Source organism: Pelodiscus sinensis, chromosome 7 (genome assembly GCF_052426305.1).
Source record: "Pelodiscus sinensis isolate ZL-2025 chromosome 7, ASM5242630v1, whole genome shotgun sequence".
Lineage (NCBI taxonomy): Eukaryota > Metazoa > Chordata > Testudines > Trionychidae > Pelodiscus > Pelodiscus sinensis.
The window spans coordinates 13,485,901-13,501,182 of NC_143058.1; the positions used below are offsets into that span (position 1 = coordinate 13,485,901).

The window sequence follows — 15,282 nt, forward strand, 5'->3', positions numbered from 1 at the left end:
TTGCTAACATGCAACCCAGGAATTGAGATGAAACATTTATCACTTTATATGATTAGGCAGTAGGCCCTTCTAATCAAATTTGGCTGTGTAGGAAGACTGACATGCAAACTGACAAGTAACAGCCTACACAGGGTTGAATCTGACATTTAATAGAGAAGAATTTCATTTACAACAACATAGAAGACAAAATGAAATACTTGTAGTACTTATCTAGGATTACACCACAGCAACACTTAGTGAAAATACTACTGATGCGGACAGTGGGGGAGGGAGAGATAGGGAGTTGGTAGTGGTGGGAAAAGTTTGTGGTAGGGAGGCCACTTACCAGCAGCAGGCAAAATGGAGGAGCCCCCAGTGATCTCTCTGCAGGAGAGCTCCCCCCTGGATTTGCTGCCCTCCAGTGGTGAGTAGGAGGATTCCCTTCCCCCCCTCCCTTTCCAGGTTATGGAAAACTATCAAATTCCAGGCACATCTGATTTTCCTGGAACAACCAAACCCTGACCTTGCTTTAAGTTAGGATAAAAGAACGCTGCACACCAAATTTGGTGGTCCTTGCACAAGGGTGGGAAAGAGGTGGCTAGCAGGCCGGATCCAGAGCACCAAATCCAGTCCATGCCCACCTTGCCAACACCCTTACTACAGAGCAGGGACAGCTGTTTTTAAAGAGCAGGCTGCTAACTGCTCTGCAAGCTGGGCAGGGAGGAGAAAGCTTCACGCTGTTCCCACCCACTAACAAAATCCGAGGTCCCATTGGCCACTTTCTGGCCAATTGGAGCCGAGAAATTTTGCTGAAGGCAGAGGCAATGAATGAAGCCTCCTCACTCTTCCTCCCTCCCTCTCTGTGTTGGAGCAGAGCCACATGGAGCAGCACTCTCCCCCACCACCACCCCACACACAGAGGCATGAAGCCTATCTCAGATTTGTACAAAACTGCTGGCTGGGAGCCACCTAGGTAAGTGCCTCCTAGCCAAAGCCTGCCTCTGGTACCCCATCTCCTCTCCACTTAACTACCTGCCCCAGGCCACCACCCAAACCTTCTGTATCCCTTCTCCCCATCTCCTCGAGGTCACAACTCCCTCCCAGATGCTGCACTCCCTCTTACATCCTTCCCTCATGCCAAAATCCTCTCCTGCACCCATACCCCCTCCCTGACTCTGCATCCTATTCTCCTGCCCCACATCACCACCCAATCCCTCTGCGTCCCCTTCCCCCTCTTCTCCTAGATCACAACTCCCTCCCAGTCCTTGCAACCCCCCTATACTCCTCTCCCAGGCCAGAATAATCTTCTGCTCTCATAATCTCTCCTGGACCCTGCACCCCAAATCCCTGTCCCAGAGCATAACCCCTCCATCCAAACTCCCTCTCAGACTCCACACTCCCTCCTGCATCCCAGTCCTCCATCCCAAGCTCCCTTCTACACCCCACCCGCCGTCCCAGCCCCCTCACCCTCTCCACAGAAGTGCAGCCCTTGACCACTTACCAAAAATCTTGGAGTGACCCCCACCCCATTAAAAATTATTGCCCACCCCATCCTAGCTCTTTACCATTTAATTTGGAGTTCTTGACCCATAGACAGATATGCAGACAGAAACCTCTAAAATATAGAGAGAGATTTTTGGAAAAGACCATTTCTATTACAGACTATAGGTCAAGTGTACGCAGCCACCTGGTCATGTTTTCTCCCTAGGTCTTGGGAAGTTTTCAGGTTTCTACCTTAATCTTAGCTCATGATTTAGCAGAATATATCAGTTTTCAGTTACTTTTACCAGAGACCTTAACCAATCAAGAATGTGAATATTTTCTCTCATGTTTTTATTTAAAAAAAACAAACATTAAAATCATGCAGTACCTTTCCAATTGCTTCTGTGTGATGCTGCGTGCATATCTGGAGTCTACTAACCCAATGCTGCCGTTCTTTAGCATCAGTGGCTGATAAATAGCAAACAAAAAGAATTTCGTACAGGAACAAAAACTGAAGTACAGGCAAGAGTACAGATAATTTTTCTTAATCCTTTAAAATAACACTAATGTGGCACTTGAATACAGTAGGCTCTCTCTTCTCTCTGGGTAAAGAGAGAAACCAAATAAAACTATTTACAATGCATGGAACCAATAGTGTATCCTAGTTTTATTATCCTTCAAAAGGAATGTACAACTTCCTTTTTGCTTAACTACATCTAAGACAAGGAGACACACAGGTCAGGAAGACTGCAGTAGTGAGCCTCCAGAGAAAAGGAACAAACACAATTAGCCCATGTTTCCATAAAAGTTATTTTCTATGGCTCTAGACTAAGATGCTTATAGAGCAGTGGTTCCCAACCACTGATTCAAGTATCAGTACTGATACCTTAAGCTCCTTTCCATGGGAATTATTGGCTGGCTGTCTTCCAATCAGCAATCAAATTTTAAAAGTGAAAAGTCTAATATTAAATATTAGTCTAGTGTGGCTCATATTGAAAAGGCAGTGCAACATTGTTACCTACCATAACTTATGAAACACTGAAATACAGAACTTAAGGCAGTGGTCCCCAACCTTTCCAGGTTGTCGGGCGCCAGGGGGCGTGGCCGTTCGCCGGCCGGGCGCCAGGGGGCAGGGACACTTGCGCCCCGGGGGCGGCCCCCCCCCCATAGCTGCATGCCCGGGGCTGGCGCTCCCCCCGCCCAGCGCCACGCACCCGGGGCCAGCGCTCCCCCCCGCCATGCGCCCGGTGCCAGGCCAGCCCCGAGCACCTGGCGGGCGCATGGAAATGCCCCCGCGGGCACCGTGTTGGGGACCACGGACTTAAGGGACTGCCTACTGAGGTTCCTTCCCAAATAGAATTTATGGTCTTGGAAAAAAATCACCATCCCAGAGATATTGGGGCCGCTCACAATTACATTATATTCTGCGTGTGCAGTTTTGTTCATCTGTTTCTAAAGCAAACAAAGAGACAACCAAATGCAAAACTACAACTATATATAGCAGGTAGGAGTGTCCTCTAGTGGAAAAAATCTTCTGTCCAAGAACTTCAGTCATACCTCTTAGTTTATACTGCTCTCCACTAGCTGCATTAACCGTGAAGGTATGAGAGTCTTCATCACTGGGTGAAATTACAGCTCCAGCTAGCTGCAAGGTACCTCTGGGTTTTTGATTTCTAGACTGTTCATTCACGAAGTACTCCAATAGGCCAGCTTCATTGTTTAAAACAAAAAATCTGTGATTGTGATAAAAAGTCCATTTATAAAATAAAACTAATGCACGTCATTTTAACATAAATCACCACCACCCAACCAAGACTATCTCCATGTAAGTTTGGGAGAATTGGTTTTAGTTTTAATTGGACCATGAGACACCAAATGTATTTATGCAAATACAACTTGTCAGCATAACCTCAGTGCACATACTAACTACAGCTTAAAATTGCACAAGATGAGATTCATACAATGACTATTTCAAGATCACAACTTTGCACGGTGTACATGAATTGTTGCTAAATATATTAAAAGTACATTTATGATACTTCAGGAATGTAGTCTTGAAAGATTTAGCAATGGGCATATGAGAAACTTTAGGACACAGCAAGGACAGCCACAAAGATAGGGGAGCGCAATTTATGCCTCTGGACCAATGCTAGTTAGGAGGAAAACACCTTGGAACTTGTACAGCACACAAAAGAAGGTATTTAAGAGGTATCCTTAGCTAAATCTCTGCCACTAGTGTTGTGCAACCTGCTGCAATTAGACAACATGTGCCTCCAACTGCAAAGCTGGTTGCATTGTTGTGGTGTCATATGAACTAAAGTTTGAGAAAGTGTTGCTGAATGCCCTCCCTTACACTCATACATCACAACAAAAGGCCATTTAAATTCATAATACTCTCACTCTGCTTTTCATTAATCTCTTAGCCATGTACTAATACAAAATGTTATTCCTAAAATTGATGTAGCAGGTCCATTTCTTATCTACTTGGTGGTTTAACCCAATATTAAATCTGAAAAATACATACGCATTTTCCACTATTTTAATTGCTTAGCGGAAAAAAATGGCTGAAAAACATACTGATTTAGATAATATCAACCAACCTTATTAAAAAAAATTCAACAACAAAATTTGGACTTACCGATACTGCCAGCCAGTGACGAGATTGGTATATTTCATTAAATACCCATAAATATTTTCCATGTGATCACTGTCATAAAAACAAGACAAAAATCAGTCACATAAGACCAAATTAATTAATAATTAAATCCCTTACAAGTAGAAGATCTATAGCATCATTTATGCAGTCTGAAGTCTATTTGCAACAAACTGCTCAACATTTATTTTAAGGAGAATGTGTTTGACTGTTTTTGCAGGCTTACTGCAGAATAAATAAGTTTTTAGCAGACTTACTGGGCAGTTGATATAACTAAAGAATGAGAATTTTGAATATGATATAGACACTTCTGGACATTTAAAATGCTTCAACATTAAGTGCTCAATATACTATTTTGATTCCTGACCACTAGATGTGTTAGATAGCAGGTAATAGAATAGTCAACTAACTGCATAAATTGTTAGCAGTTAGTTGACTATTCTATATTCCCCAGGGGTGGGGCTGGTAGCAGCGCAGGGTGACAACAGCCTCTGTTTGAGGGAAGGGGGGGTCCAAGCTCCCTGCAGAGAGAAGCTCCTGGGGGAGAGGGAGAAGGGAGGCTGCCTGCAGTGAGCCAGGACCCACCGCGAGCAGAGGCTGCTTCCTGGCAGACTCCCCTGCACCTCCTCCCCAGCAGCCTCTCTGATAGAGGCAACCGCGTGGAGGGGAGAGGCGGGGCGGAGCAGGCAATACCACAGAGCCAGTGCTGGGGGGCAATGAACTATTAAGCTGGCTCCCCCTGGCACCAGCTCCTGCTCCCCCCCCTTGCTGCCTCCGATACAGAGGCAGTGGGGGGGGGGAAGAATTCGAGTAGTTGAGAAGATTAACCAATAAGCTTAGGTTTATAGGTTAATCATCTACTCGATTACTCATTCACATCTCTAGTGACTATCACCCTTCTTCTCTCAAGCAGGTAGTTCTGAAGTTCTACACAAAAATAGTTTTCATCACCTTAAAAAAAGACCTGTATTAATCTTACTAATTAAAAAGAAATCCATCATTAGTCACTACTAATTAAGGATATAAAGTTCTATTTATGTTGAATTTCCAGGACATCAACAAGTACACTAAAACTGCCTTGTTACAAATAGAGAAGATGCTCTGAGAAGCCCCAGATATAGTTTAAGATCACATTAACATTAAGGTATTAAAATGTCTTCATTTGTTCTATAACAATTTGGCACAAAAATGAATAGACTTCTCTTCTGGGGCCAAAATCTGTAAATAGCGCAACATTATCTCCCACTGAAGACAAGAGGCACGTGGAGCAGCTAGCACTAAGCAATACTAAGCTCCATACACAGAACGATTAGCATTTATTTTCAATTAAACTTTTGCCAAAATAGTCAGTTACTCTGAATGTATTGGTTAGTGGGTGTCTTCTTATGAGAACAGCTCAGAGTTGCCTTATAGCAGTTCCTGGAGGCCCCAATTTCATAGGCACAATACACACAGAAGAGGGTACAATCCAAACAGACAAGACAAGACGGGGGGAGGGAGGAGAGTTCTCAATTTTACAATGGGGAATTGAGGCACATAAACCATCAGTGACATGCCTACTGTGATGGGTTAGATCACAGAAATCCCTCTGGGATGGTCCCCCCCTACTAGGGATGTGAAGAACTAGTCGCTACCCCACCCCTTCCCCTTGCCGCCTCTCTCAGACAGAGGCAACAAGGGGGGAGAAAGAAGGGGAATTTCAAAGCGACACCACCACCTGAAGCCTGGGGCCAGATCCTGGGCTCTACATGGCGCTGCCACTTTGAAACGCCCTGTGCAGCCCAAGACTAGCTGGGCAACCCCAGGCTGCATGTAGCATTTCAAAGCTGGTGACTCCCTTGCTGACCCTGGGTTCCACGCCAGGCTTTCACCTTTGAAGTGTAGCAACAGCAGTAGGGCTATAGCTACACTTCAAAGGCAGAGGCGCCCTATTGACTAATCGAACAATCGATGCAAAATGCATTGACTATTCAATTAGTTGATACTTAACATCCCTACCCACCACCACTATCTGACTGAGCCACCTATACCTACCTTCCTGCTCTCTGGCCTCTCTTCCACCTCCACCCCCACCTGTCCTGCAGGGCCAGAAGCACTAGTCTCCCTTAGCAGAGAGTTTGGATTACTGCTCCCTGCAAAGCAACACAGACAATGAACCACTTCAGCTCTGGGAGAACTTAGCTATAAAGCTGCTGATAGCACCGAGGAACCAAAACTCCCAAATCAATGTGTTTTACCCTGAGTCAAAGTTTTACACAGAGAAAACTCAAAGATGTCCACCTTCTTTAACAACTGAAGAGAAATATGCACAAAGGTTGCTCACCTTGTAAGATTTACAATGGGCTTGCTAATAAACAGAATGTTTTTATTAAGTACAAAAATTAGGATTTTAGTGGTTGCAAGTGAAAACAGATCAATATCTTACTAAAATAAAAGATATCAGCTAATTCTAATATACTAAAAAACTTGTTACATGTGAATTCTTACCCTATCTAAACAGCTTATCTAAACATCTTTTTCAGAAGCTAAGCATCCCCTAGCTTGGGCCTAATCCTTCCCACTGTTCAATCTTAGATGTTTCATTTAGGCATCTTAGGTGGTTAAGTGGGGAATCTCCTGGTGTCTGGCAACTGTCCCATTATTTGGTTTTCCCCTCTTATAGCCATTTTGCCCGAGGCAGGAATTCTTTGTGCTTAGTTCAAACTTCTCTTACTTCAAGTGGAAAAGTACAAGATCCAAAATGAGTTACAGCATCAGATGGCCTTGCCTATGTCTTTCTAGGACCAACCATAGTTTGCGTGTCCAAGAATAAAATCATTCACAGGTTGTTGGCTCGATCACCAAGCCATTTAAGTTTCCAGAGCATCAGTAATGGCCCTCATTAGCACTTTTAGCATTCTAACCAAATTCACACTTCATATTTCGAACTTCACATACAAGAATGATGCATGCACAAAAATAGGATAAACAGATTTAGCAGACTGTAACTTTAAAATAGATATGTTTCATGAAGTATTCTGTTTAAAGCATCTTCAACTCATGCATATTCACAAGCCAATTCTCATAAAGCATGGCGGGACCCATAACATCTATCATCACAGAGGAAATATGCAGCAGAACCAGGGACTGAACCCCAGTTTCATGCAACTGCAATCATTGGCTTTAATGACAATTAAATATAGAGAATTATAAAGATAATACTCTATACATATTTTCTTCATAGTTAGCTTCAAATTAAATCTCAAATCTTTGCCTTATTATAACAGTTGATGGTTCTTACATTTTACAAAATTCAGTATATATGGGAACACCTTACCTAGGTAACTTACTTCAGGTAAACAAGCTTCTCTTCGCTACTAAAAAGCACATGCTGGCAGAACATGGCTACTGAATCGAAGGGATTATTGTAAAGTCCGTTCATTAACAAAGACTGCTAAAGCCAGCAAGTATCAGACACAATGGAAAAATCTTTGTGCCCACAAATAAATCTGTTGCCTATGTTTTGTTTACAAAGGGTTTCCCTAACATAACAATGTTAACTGTTTACATATGTGAAGTTCTGAACTATTTAAACATTACGCAGAAAAATATATCAAATTACATCTTAAAGCCTTTTTTATGACATATCGAACAGGACATTCCAAAGTAGATGCTCAATTACTATCCCATAAGAGGTCTTGCTGACTGTCTCTAAGAAGTATACAGACAGCTTATTAATTATACTCTAATTTTTTGCAGTGGAAACCAAAGCAAGTGGCACTAATTTTTACCCAATCATAGTTAAGGATGTTAAATAGCGGTTATCTGACTAATCATGTAATCCAGGGGTGGGGAACCATTTTTGGTCAGGGGCCACTGATACACAGAAAAATCAGTCAGGGGTCACACACAAGAGAAGCAAACACACAAAAAACAACCATCACCACCCTCACCATTGTGGCCCCTGTCTGAGAAGGAGAAAGACACTCCCCACATTCCCCTTGCACACCAGAGCCTAGGGGGGCCCAGCCTAGTAGATATTGTGTGCTCCAGCCCCACAGAGGGACAGCAGAAGGGCTAGAGCACCAGCATGGCCTCCTCAATGCTGGGGGGGGGATCCCTGAAGCCTTGGGGGCCGGATCCAGACAGGTCAGGGGCCACATCCCGCCCCAGGTTCCCCACCCCTAGTTGACAAGAGGGCCCTCTTATGGGAGCTGGCACAAGCCCGGACTAAGCAGTCCTGGCTCGCACCGGCTCTGGACCGCTGCAGCTCTGCATTTTAAATGTAGTAGCCACCATGTTCTTACTACATTAAAAATGCAGAAATGCAGCGTCCTGGATCGGCATGAGCCAGTACTGCTTGGTCCCGGCTTGCACCAGATTCAGCAGCCCCTGTTCAGGGTTGGCTGCAGGCAGGGGCTACTCCAGCAGCAGCAGCCTCTGTCCGCGGCCAGCCCTATCCATGGTGAACAGAGGCTGCTCCTCCCACTGCGAACAGGGGCTTCTAGATTTGGCACAAGCTGGGACCACACAGCCCTGGCTCACACCAACCCAGGATGCCACATTTCTGCATTTTAAATGTAGTAAGAACCCAGTGGCTCTTGAGTCAGGTCCCCCCAGCACTGGCTCCTATTCCTCCTCCCCCCCCCTTTGCTCTGCATGAGAGGCAGTGGGGGGAGGAGGGGAGAGCAAGTAGTCAAATACTCCATTCAACTATTCATTTACATCCCTAATTATAGTACATAAAATGGCATATCTATAGCACAGAGCTTTTAAGAAAAAAAAGGCAATTTAATTTTATGTAGTTGGTACCACAGCATATTGAAAACTAGCCAAAAATGCCATAAAAATTGCACATCTTTGGTACACACTCATGACTGACAAATTGCATATTTATTTACATGTAATTGCTATTCTGTCAATTTCTCTGTGATAGACATTTTACTATCACAATGTGCAGATTTGTAATAATTGTGCCAAGTGATTGCAACCTCCAGTGACTTTTACGAGTGTTGAACACTTCTGAAAATCAGTGCTTTAACCGCATTTTTACATCCCTAAACTAAACAGTTAAGTCCAAGCATTATTAAAACGTGAAACTATTTTTTCCACAACTTACTATGATTACGCCATTTGTATTGTTACTGTTGGTCCTCAGTCAAATGATAGTACAAGTTGGACCTCCCTAGTCCAGATGAGGGATTTTGCAGGACCAGGGGAGGTCATTTCTGGCCTTCCTGCTGCTAGCCCCACCCCCCGGACCTGCCCCTCCACTGGGCTTCCCAGCTCCCCCCCCATCAGAAAGGGGCAGCAAGTGGCAGGTAGGGGGGGGGGGAAGGGATACTTCAAAGCAGCAGCACTGCTTGAAGCCTGGGGCCAGACCATGGGCTCCACGCAGTGCTGCCGCTTTGAAACACTACATGCAGCCCAGCACCAGCCGGGGTATTCCCCGGCTGCATGCAGCATTTCAAAGTGGCAGCACCGTGTGGAGCCCGGGATCAGCTGGGGATTCGTCCGCTGACCCTGGGCTCCATGCAGCGCTGCCACTTTGAATCGCCACAGGGAGCCTGGAGTCAGGGTCCTTGCAGTGTTTTAAAGCAGAAGCACTGTGTGGAACCCGGGATCAGTGGGGGATTCCCCAGTTGATCCCAGAATCCACATGGCGCTTTTGCCTTTGAAGTGTGCCAACAGCCGTAGTAGGGGCTGTTGCTACACTTCAAAGGTGGAGGCACCCTATTGACTAATCAAATAGTCGATGCAAAATGCATCAACTATTCGAATAGTCAATTTGTTGATATTTAACATCCTTAATGCAGACCCCCTAATTCAGGAATTTCAATAAAAAACACCAATGCCCAATTCCAAGAAGCAAATACGCTTCAAAAATTGACCCTAGTAAGAGATTAAAGCAGAGACACCCAAACTGCTTGCCACAACTTTCCACTAAGGATGTTAAGAGGTGGGTAATTCGCTAATCTTGTAGTCAATAGAATTTTTACTGACTACACGATTAGTTGATAAGGGAAGACATGTTCAGTCCCAGCTCACACTGGGTCTGACAGCTAACTCTGCTGGTTTGCTGCCGCTAGCGCAGCCTCCCCTTGCTGCCCCAGCGCTGCTGCCTCTGATAGAGCTGCAATGGGGATAGGTCCCGGACCCAGCGCGAGCCAACGGGGGGAGGAAGAGGAAAGGCAGCACTGCAAAGACAGTGTGGAATTGGCTTTTAAGCCAGCTCCCTCTCCCCTCCTTTGCTCTTTTGATACAGGCTTAGGCTTATCAGTTAGTTGTCTATTCACTCACATCCCTATTCCCACCAAAAAAAATACCTCCAAAAGTTACTAAAAATTAACCATAATCCAACATTTCATCAGACTGAGAAGTGCTGTGTGCTAAGAGAAAAGCTGCAGACTTAACAGCAAGGTCTGGTGACCCCCCCATCACAACATATTTATTACAGGACAGTGCCTGAAAGCACTGCCAGAATCAGGGTCCCATTGTACTCAATTCTCCAGGAACACTTAGGAAACCAGCCTCCTCCACCAGGAACTTCAATTCAATTGCAACAAAGTGAGTAAAGCAAACAAAAAGCAGAAAAGGGACAGAGGAAGAGAATTATACATAGCAAACAGGATGCACAACTCCATGTTTTTAAAAAATGTAAACCAAGTTATTGTTTTAAAAATTCCTAACTGAAAGGCAATAACCCAATCTCAACATTTGCTCATCTAAAAATCTCAGAAAAAGTGTGAGATTTTATATATTTTATAATATATGCTTGCTGCATATATTCATTTATTCCTCTTTTTCCTGGACTAGTCAGAAGTTTCCATCTACATAGCATTATTACTTCTCTTTTTTTTAAACAAGGGAACAAAACAAACCCCATAACTTCCTCTCTCAATAAGTCCTTAGTACTGTGGTACCAATCCCATATGGTTCTGGGAAACCACCAAAATCCTAAGAGTTCTACTCTCCCTACTGCTGTCTTTTGGGCATGGCTGGGATCCTACAGATATCTAGTGAGAAGGGGCAGAACTCACTTGATCATTTTAAGAGCACATATTGCAACATACTTTGGGTTTTTTTCCTAACTAGCTTTTGAGGGGGAAAAAAAATAGGAAGATTCAAATAGTTCAATTCACTAGTACAGGCAGTCCCCGGGTTACGTACAAGATAGGGATTGTAGGTTTGTTCTTAAGTTGAATCTGTATGTAAGTCGGAACTGGCGTCAGCCGCTGCTGAAACTGATCAGTTTCAACAGCGGCTGAATCTGGACGCCAGTTCTGACTTACATACGGATTCAACTTAAGAAACCCAGGCGTCCCCAAGTCAGCTGCTGCTGAAACTGATCAGTGGCTAATTCCAGGAAGCCCGGGGCAGAGCAACTTGGGGACGCCTGGGGCAGAGCAGCTGGGGTGCTGCCGGGTTGGTCCAGTAGCGCCGCTCCTCGGCGCTACTGGAGCAACCCAGCAGCACCCCAGCTGCTCTGCCCCAGGCGTCCTGATTCAGCCACTGCTGAAACTGACCAGCAGTGGCTGAATCAGGATGCCTGGGGCAGAGCAGCTGGGGTGCTGCCGGGTTGGTCCAGTAGCGCCGAGGAGCGGTGCTGCGGGACCAACCCGGCAGCGCCCCAGCTGCTCTACCCCAGGCGTAGGCAAGAAAAGCCTGGTCTGCTGGGGGGGGGGGGCACTAGCTGCACCCCCCTCCCCCAGCAGACCAGGGAGACGCGGGTGGCGGGACCGCCCGCGTCCTCCACAGCTTTGCTCCGTCTCCCTGGTCTGCTGACCAGAGAGACGGGAAGCAAAGCCTTGGAGCACACCCACAGCGGGACAGCCCAGGCGCGCCCGGGCTGTCCCGCTGCGGGCGTGCTCCGCGGCTTTGCTCTGCGTCTCCCTGGTCTGCAGGGAGACGGGGAGCAAAGCCGCGGAGCACGCCCGCAGCGGGACAACCCAGGCGCGCCCGGGCTGTCCTGCTGCGGGCGTGCTCCGCGGCTTTGCTCCACGTCTCCCTGGTCTGCTGGGGGGGGCTCCCCCCCCAGCAGACCAGGGAGACGTGGAGCAGCTTTTCTCGCCCCGGAGGACGGGGGCGGCGGGACTGCAGCACATCTGGGCGTCCCGCCGCTCCAATCCTCCAGGGAGAGAAAAGCCCCGTTCGTAAGTCGGATCCGCGTAACTCGGGGACTGCCTGTATTTCAATAGCAGTTGATTCAAACAGCAGATTTGAGGTGTTCAAGCTCTGGGAGGGAGAGAACAAAGGGGGAGGAGTAGGGACAGAACGTGAATCAGCAGATTTGTGGTGCTCTGAAAGTGCTGGGAGGAAGGGGAAGGCATAGGTAAGTGAAGGACCCCAGTGCGCGAGAGGCGCATGTGGGAGGACGACCGACAGGGTGTGCACAGGCTGCACGTGGGCTGTGTTCCCCACCAATGACCTAGATAAGAGGGTTATAACAAGTAGCCAGGAATCATGTAAAAATGAGCCTCATTTCTTTCTTTGACTGAGTTACTGGTCTAGTGGATGGGGGCTGGGAAAGGGAGGGAAGCAGTAGATAAAATCTATCTTGATTTTGGTAAAGCTTTTCCACAGTTCCACATGCAAACTAGGGAAATGTGGTCAAGATCAAATTACTGTAAGGTGGGTGCACAACCTGCTGAAAGACTGTACTCTCAAAAAGAGGATATTAAATAATGACAAATTCAAAGTATTTCACATAGGAAGGAAAAAAATCAGATAGCTACAAAGTGGAAAAAAAATCACTGACTAGCCATTACTAACACTGCTGAAAAGAAGCTGGGGGTTATAAAGGATCACAAACTGAATATCAGTCAACACCACGATGCAGTTGTGAAAAAACGCATACAGGTGTGAGGTGTATTAACAGCAATTTAATATGCAAGATACGGGAAGTAACTATCCCACTCTATTTGGCACTAGTGAGGTCTTAGCTGGAATACTGTGTCCAATTCTGGGCACCACACTTCAGAAAGATGTGGACAAATGGTGAGAGTCCAGCAGAGAGCAACAAAAATGATAAAAAGTTTAGAAAATCTTATCTATGGGGACAGTGTAAAAGTTAAAAAATTGGATATGGTTAGTGTGACGGACCCCGCCCCCTCATGCTTTATGAGGTGGACTCATGGACATGAATATACATAACTCAAAGGTGGTTTGAGCAAAATATTTCATGTAACCCATCAATCTTCATGTCATGATCTGCTGGTTCTGTTTATCTTACTCTGTTATATGTACCATTTGTGTTTAGAAAATTAGACACATGAAGTGGGGAATACTTGGTGAGTTCCAAATGTGTAAATGGGAGACATGGAGGGTGTTACCTGCAACTTCTAGATGAGCCACTGTTAAACAATCTTTTGTCCTTAAGTCTGAGCAGTGGTTGGTAGGGAGTGTCCTCAACTCCTTAACAAAAGGAATAAGAAAGCAGAAGCCTAGGTCTTTTGGCTGGGCTGCACCTGAAGGAAGGGGCTGGAGACCCCAGGGTGGAGAGACAGCCCTGGTTTGGAGGGGCAGCTGGAAAAGAGATTTTAGGGTGAGTTTGATTAAGTTTGTACTGAGGTTTCAATGTAGAATTAGCCAAGCGGTTTTGTTTCTTGTGATTTGTAACCCACTTTGCTCTGCCTGTCTTCACTTATTACTACTTAAATCCTACTGTTTCAACTGAATAAAACCATTTTTATTTCTATCAAACCCAGTGTAAGTGATTGTTACCTGGGGGGGCACCAGCGTGCACATTCTCCCTTTCATTGTTAAAGGTGGCTTACCTAATTCCTTGAGGTCTGATTGCATCTGGGGAGTGCTCTCTCAGGAGGCTGTGCCCTAAACTGCACTCTCCTTGGACCTGAAGTGGTTCAGTGTCAGTATTGCTTCTCAGTGGGGGCAGGGACCTTAGCTCGGGGCCTTGGCTGAGGAGACCAGCAGAGCTGGCCTAGCAGGACCAGGCAGTGAGGAGCCCCAGAGAGCAGGAAGGCAAGTGGCAGTGGCCGTTTCACCACCCCAGGGGGTCATCTGTGACCACACCCCGTCACAGTCTTGAGAAAAGAATCTCTGGTAAGTCTTCAGACCCATGAAGGGCAGAGGTAAAGAGGACAGTCATCAATCATTCTCCACGTCCACTGAAGGTAAGACAAGAAGTAATAAGCTTCTTCAGTAGCAAGGAAGATTTAAGTTAGATATTAGGAAATATCCAAAAATAGCTAAGACCTGGAATAGGCTTTTAAGGAAAGCTGAGGAATACTTATCATTGGAGGCTTTTAAAAACAGATTGGATAAATATGTCATGGATGGTTTGGGTTTACTTGGTTCTGCCCCAACACAGGAGACTGCACTTGATAACTTCACAAAATCCCTTCCTTATTTTTCTACGATTCTGTAAGACAAACACACCAATAGTTTGATAAAGTAAACCTCTAGAAGTGCTCCAAGAAACTTATTTCAGTGAGACACACTGCTTACCCCTTTACTTATATAAATGTTTCATGACACCACCGATGACCTACAAGAGATCATTCCTCTTTGTTCAAAGTTCAGAGAGGATTTGCAATTACATTAGGCTCTGGGTCAGTAACAGCAATCTTTGCAGCAAAGCTCAAATCCTAATATATTACAAGATATGAATATATCTGTACTCACTGAAAGAGCCAGCATGCACAGAGAGAAAAGTATTACTCCACATGAAAAGTTACTGTCAGAGGGAATTTTAAATCAGCAAAGTGTTTTGAAATACCATTCTGCCTGAACTTGCAAGGGAGGGGAGGAGGAAAGAGATGCATAGTAATGCTTACTAGCCATACTAATGAAACTGTGAGGCGGTTGACTTCACTAACTCTGGGAAAGAGCAGAAAGTTGCTAACAGAATGAAGATACAACACCTTCTGAATAAAAAGTAAAATACTGCTCCCTCTGGACAGCTGTAAAATGGCCTAATTGAATTGCCATTTAGAATGCTTTCTAGTGCTCAAAATAGATCTGCCTGCCAAGTGGGTGTTTAAACCAAATTTAATTTCTGCTTACATTAATACTGAAACTACTCTGTAAATACATCTAAATTTAGCAAAGACTCTTTCCATATACACATAAATATGTATGCCAATTCAAAATGAAATCTAAGTAAATATCTGGGTGACGCTGATTTACGGTATCACAACAGAGGTAATTTTAGAAGCCTCAATAATTAA

General features: G+C 45.2%; 1 protein-coding gene across 2 annotated transcripts in view; it reads right to left on the bottom strand.

The window, feature by feature from the left end:
• OSBPL11 (oxysterol binding protein like 11) overlaps nucleotides 1–15,282 on the bottom strand; it is an 82,021-nt gene that overhangs the window by 35,417 nt on the left and 31,322 nt on the right. For both annotated transcript variants that reach the window (XM_075933183.2, XM_006137655.3), the window contains exons 2-4: nucleotides 4,100–4,168; nucleotides 3,019–3,194; nucleotides 1,850–1,929 (exon numbers count right to left, since the gene is read on the bottom strand). In XM_075933183.2, the coding sequence (XP_075789298.2) occupies nucleotides 1,850–1,929; nucleotides 3,019–3,194; nucleotides 4,100–4,161 (318 nt within the window). In that variant the 5' untranslated portion in view covers nucleotides 4,162–4,168. The remainder of the gene's footprint in view (nucleotides 1–1,849; nucleotides 1,930–3,018; nucleotides 3,195–4,099; nucleotides 4,169–15,282) is intronic.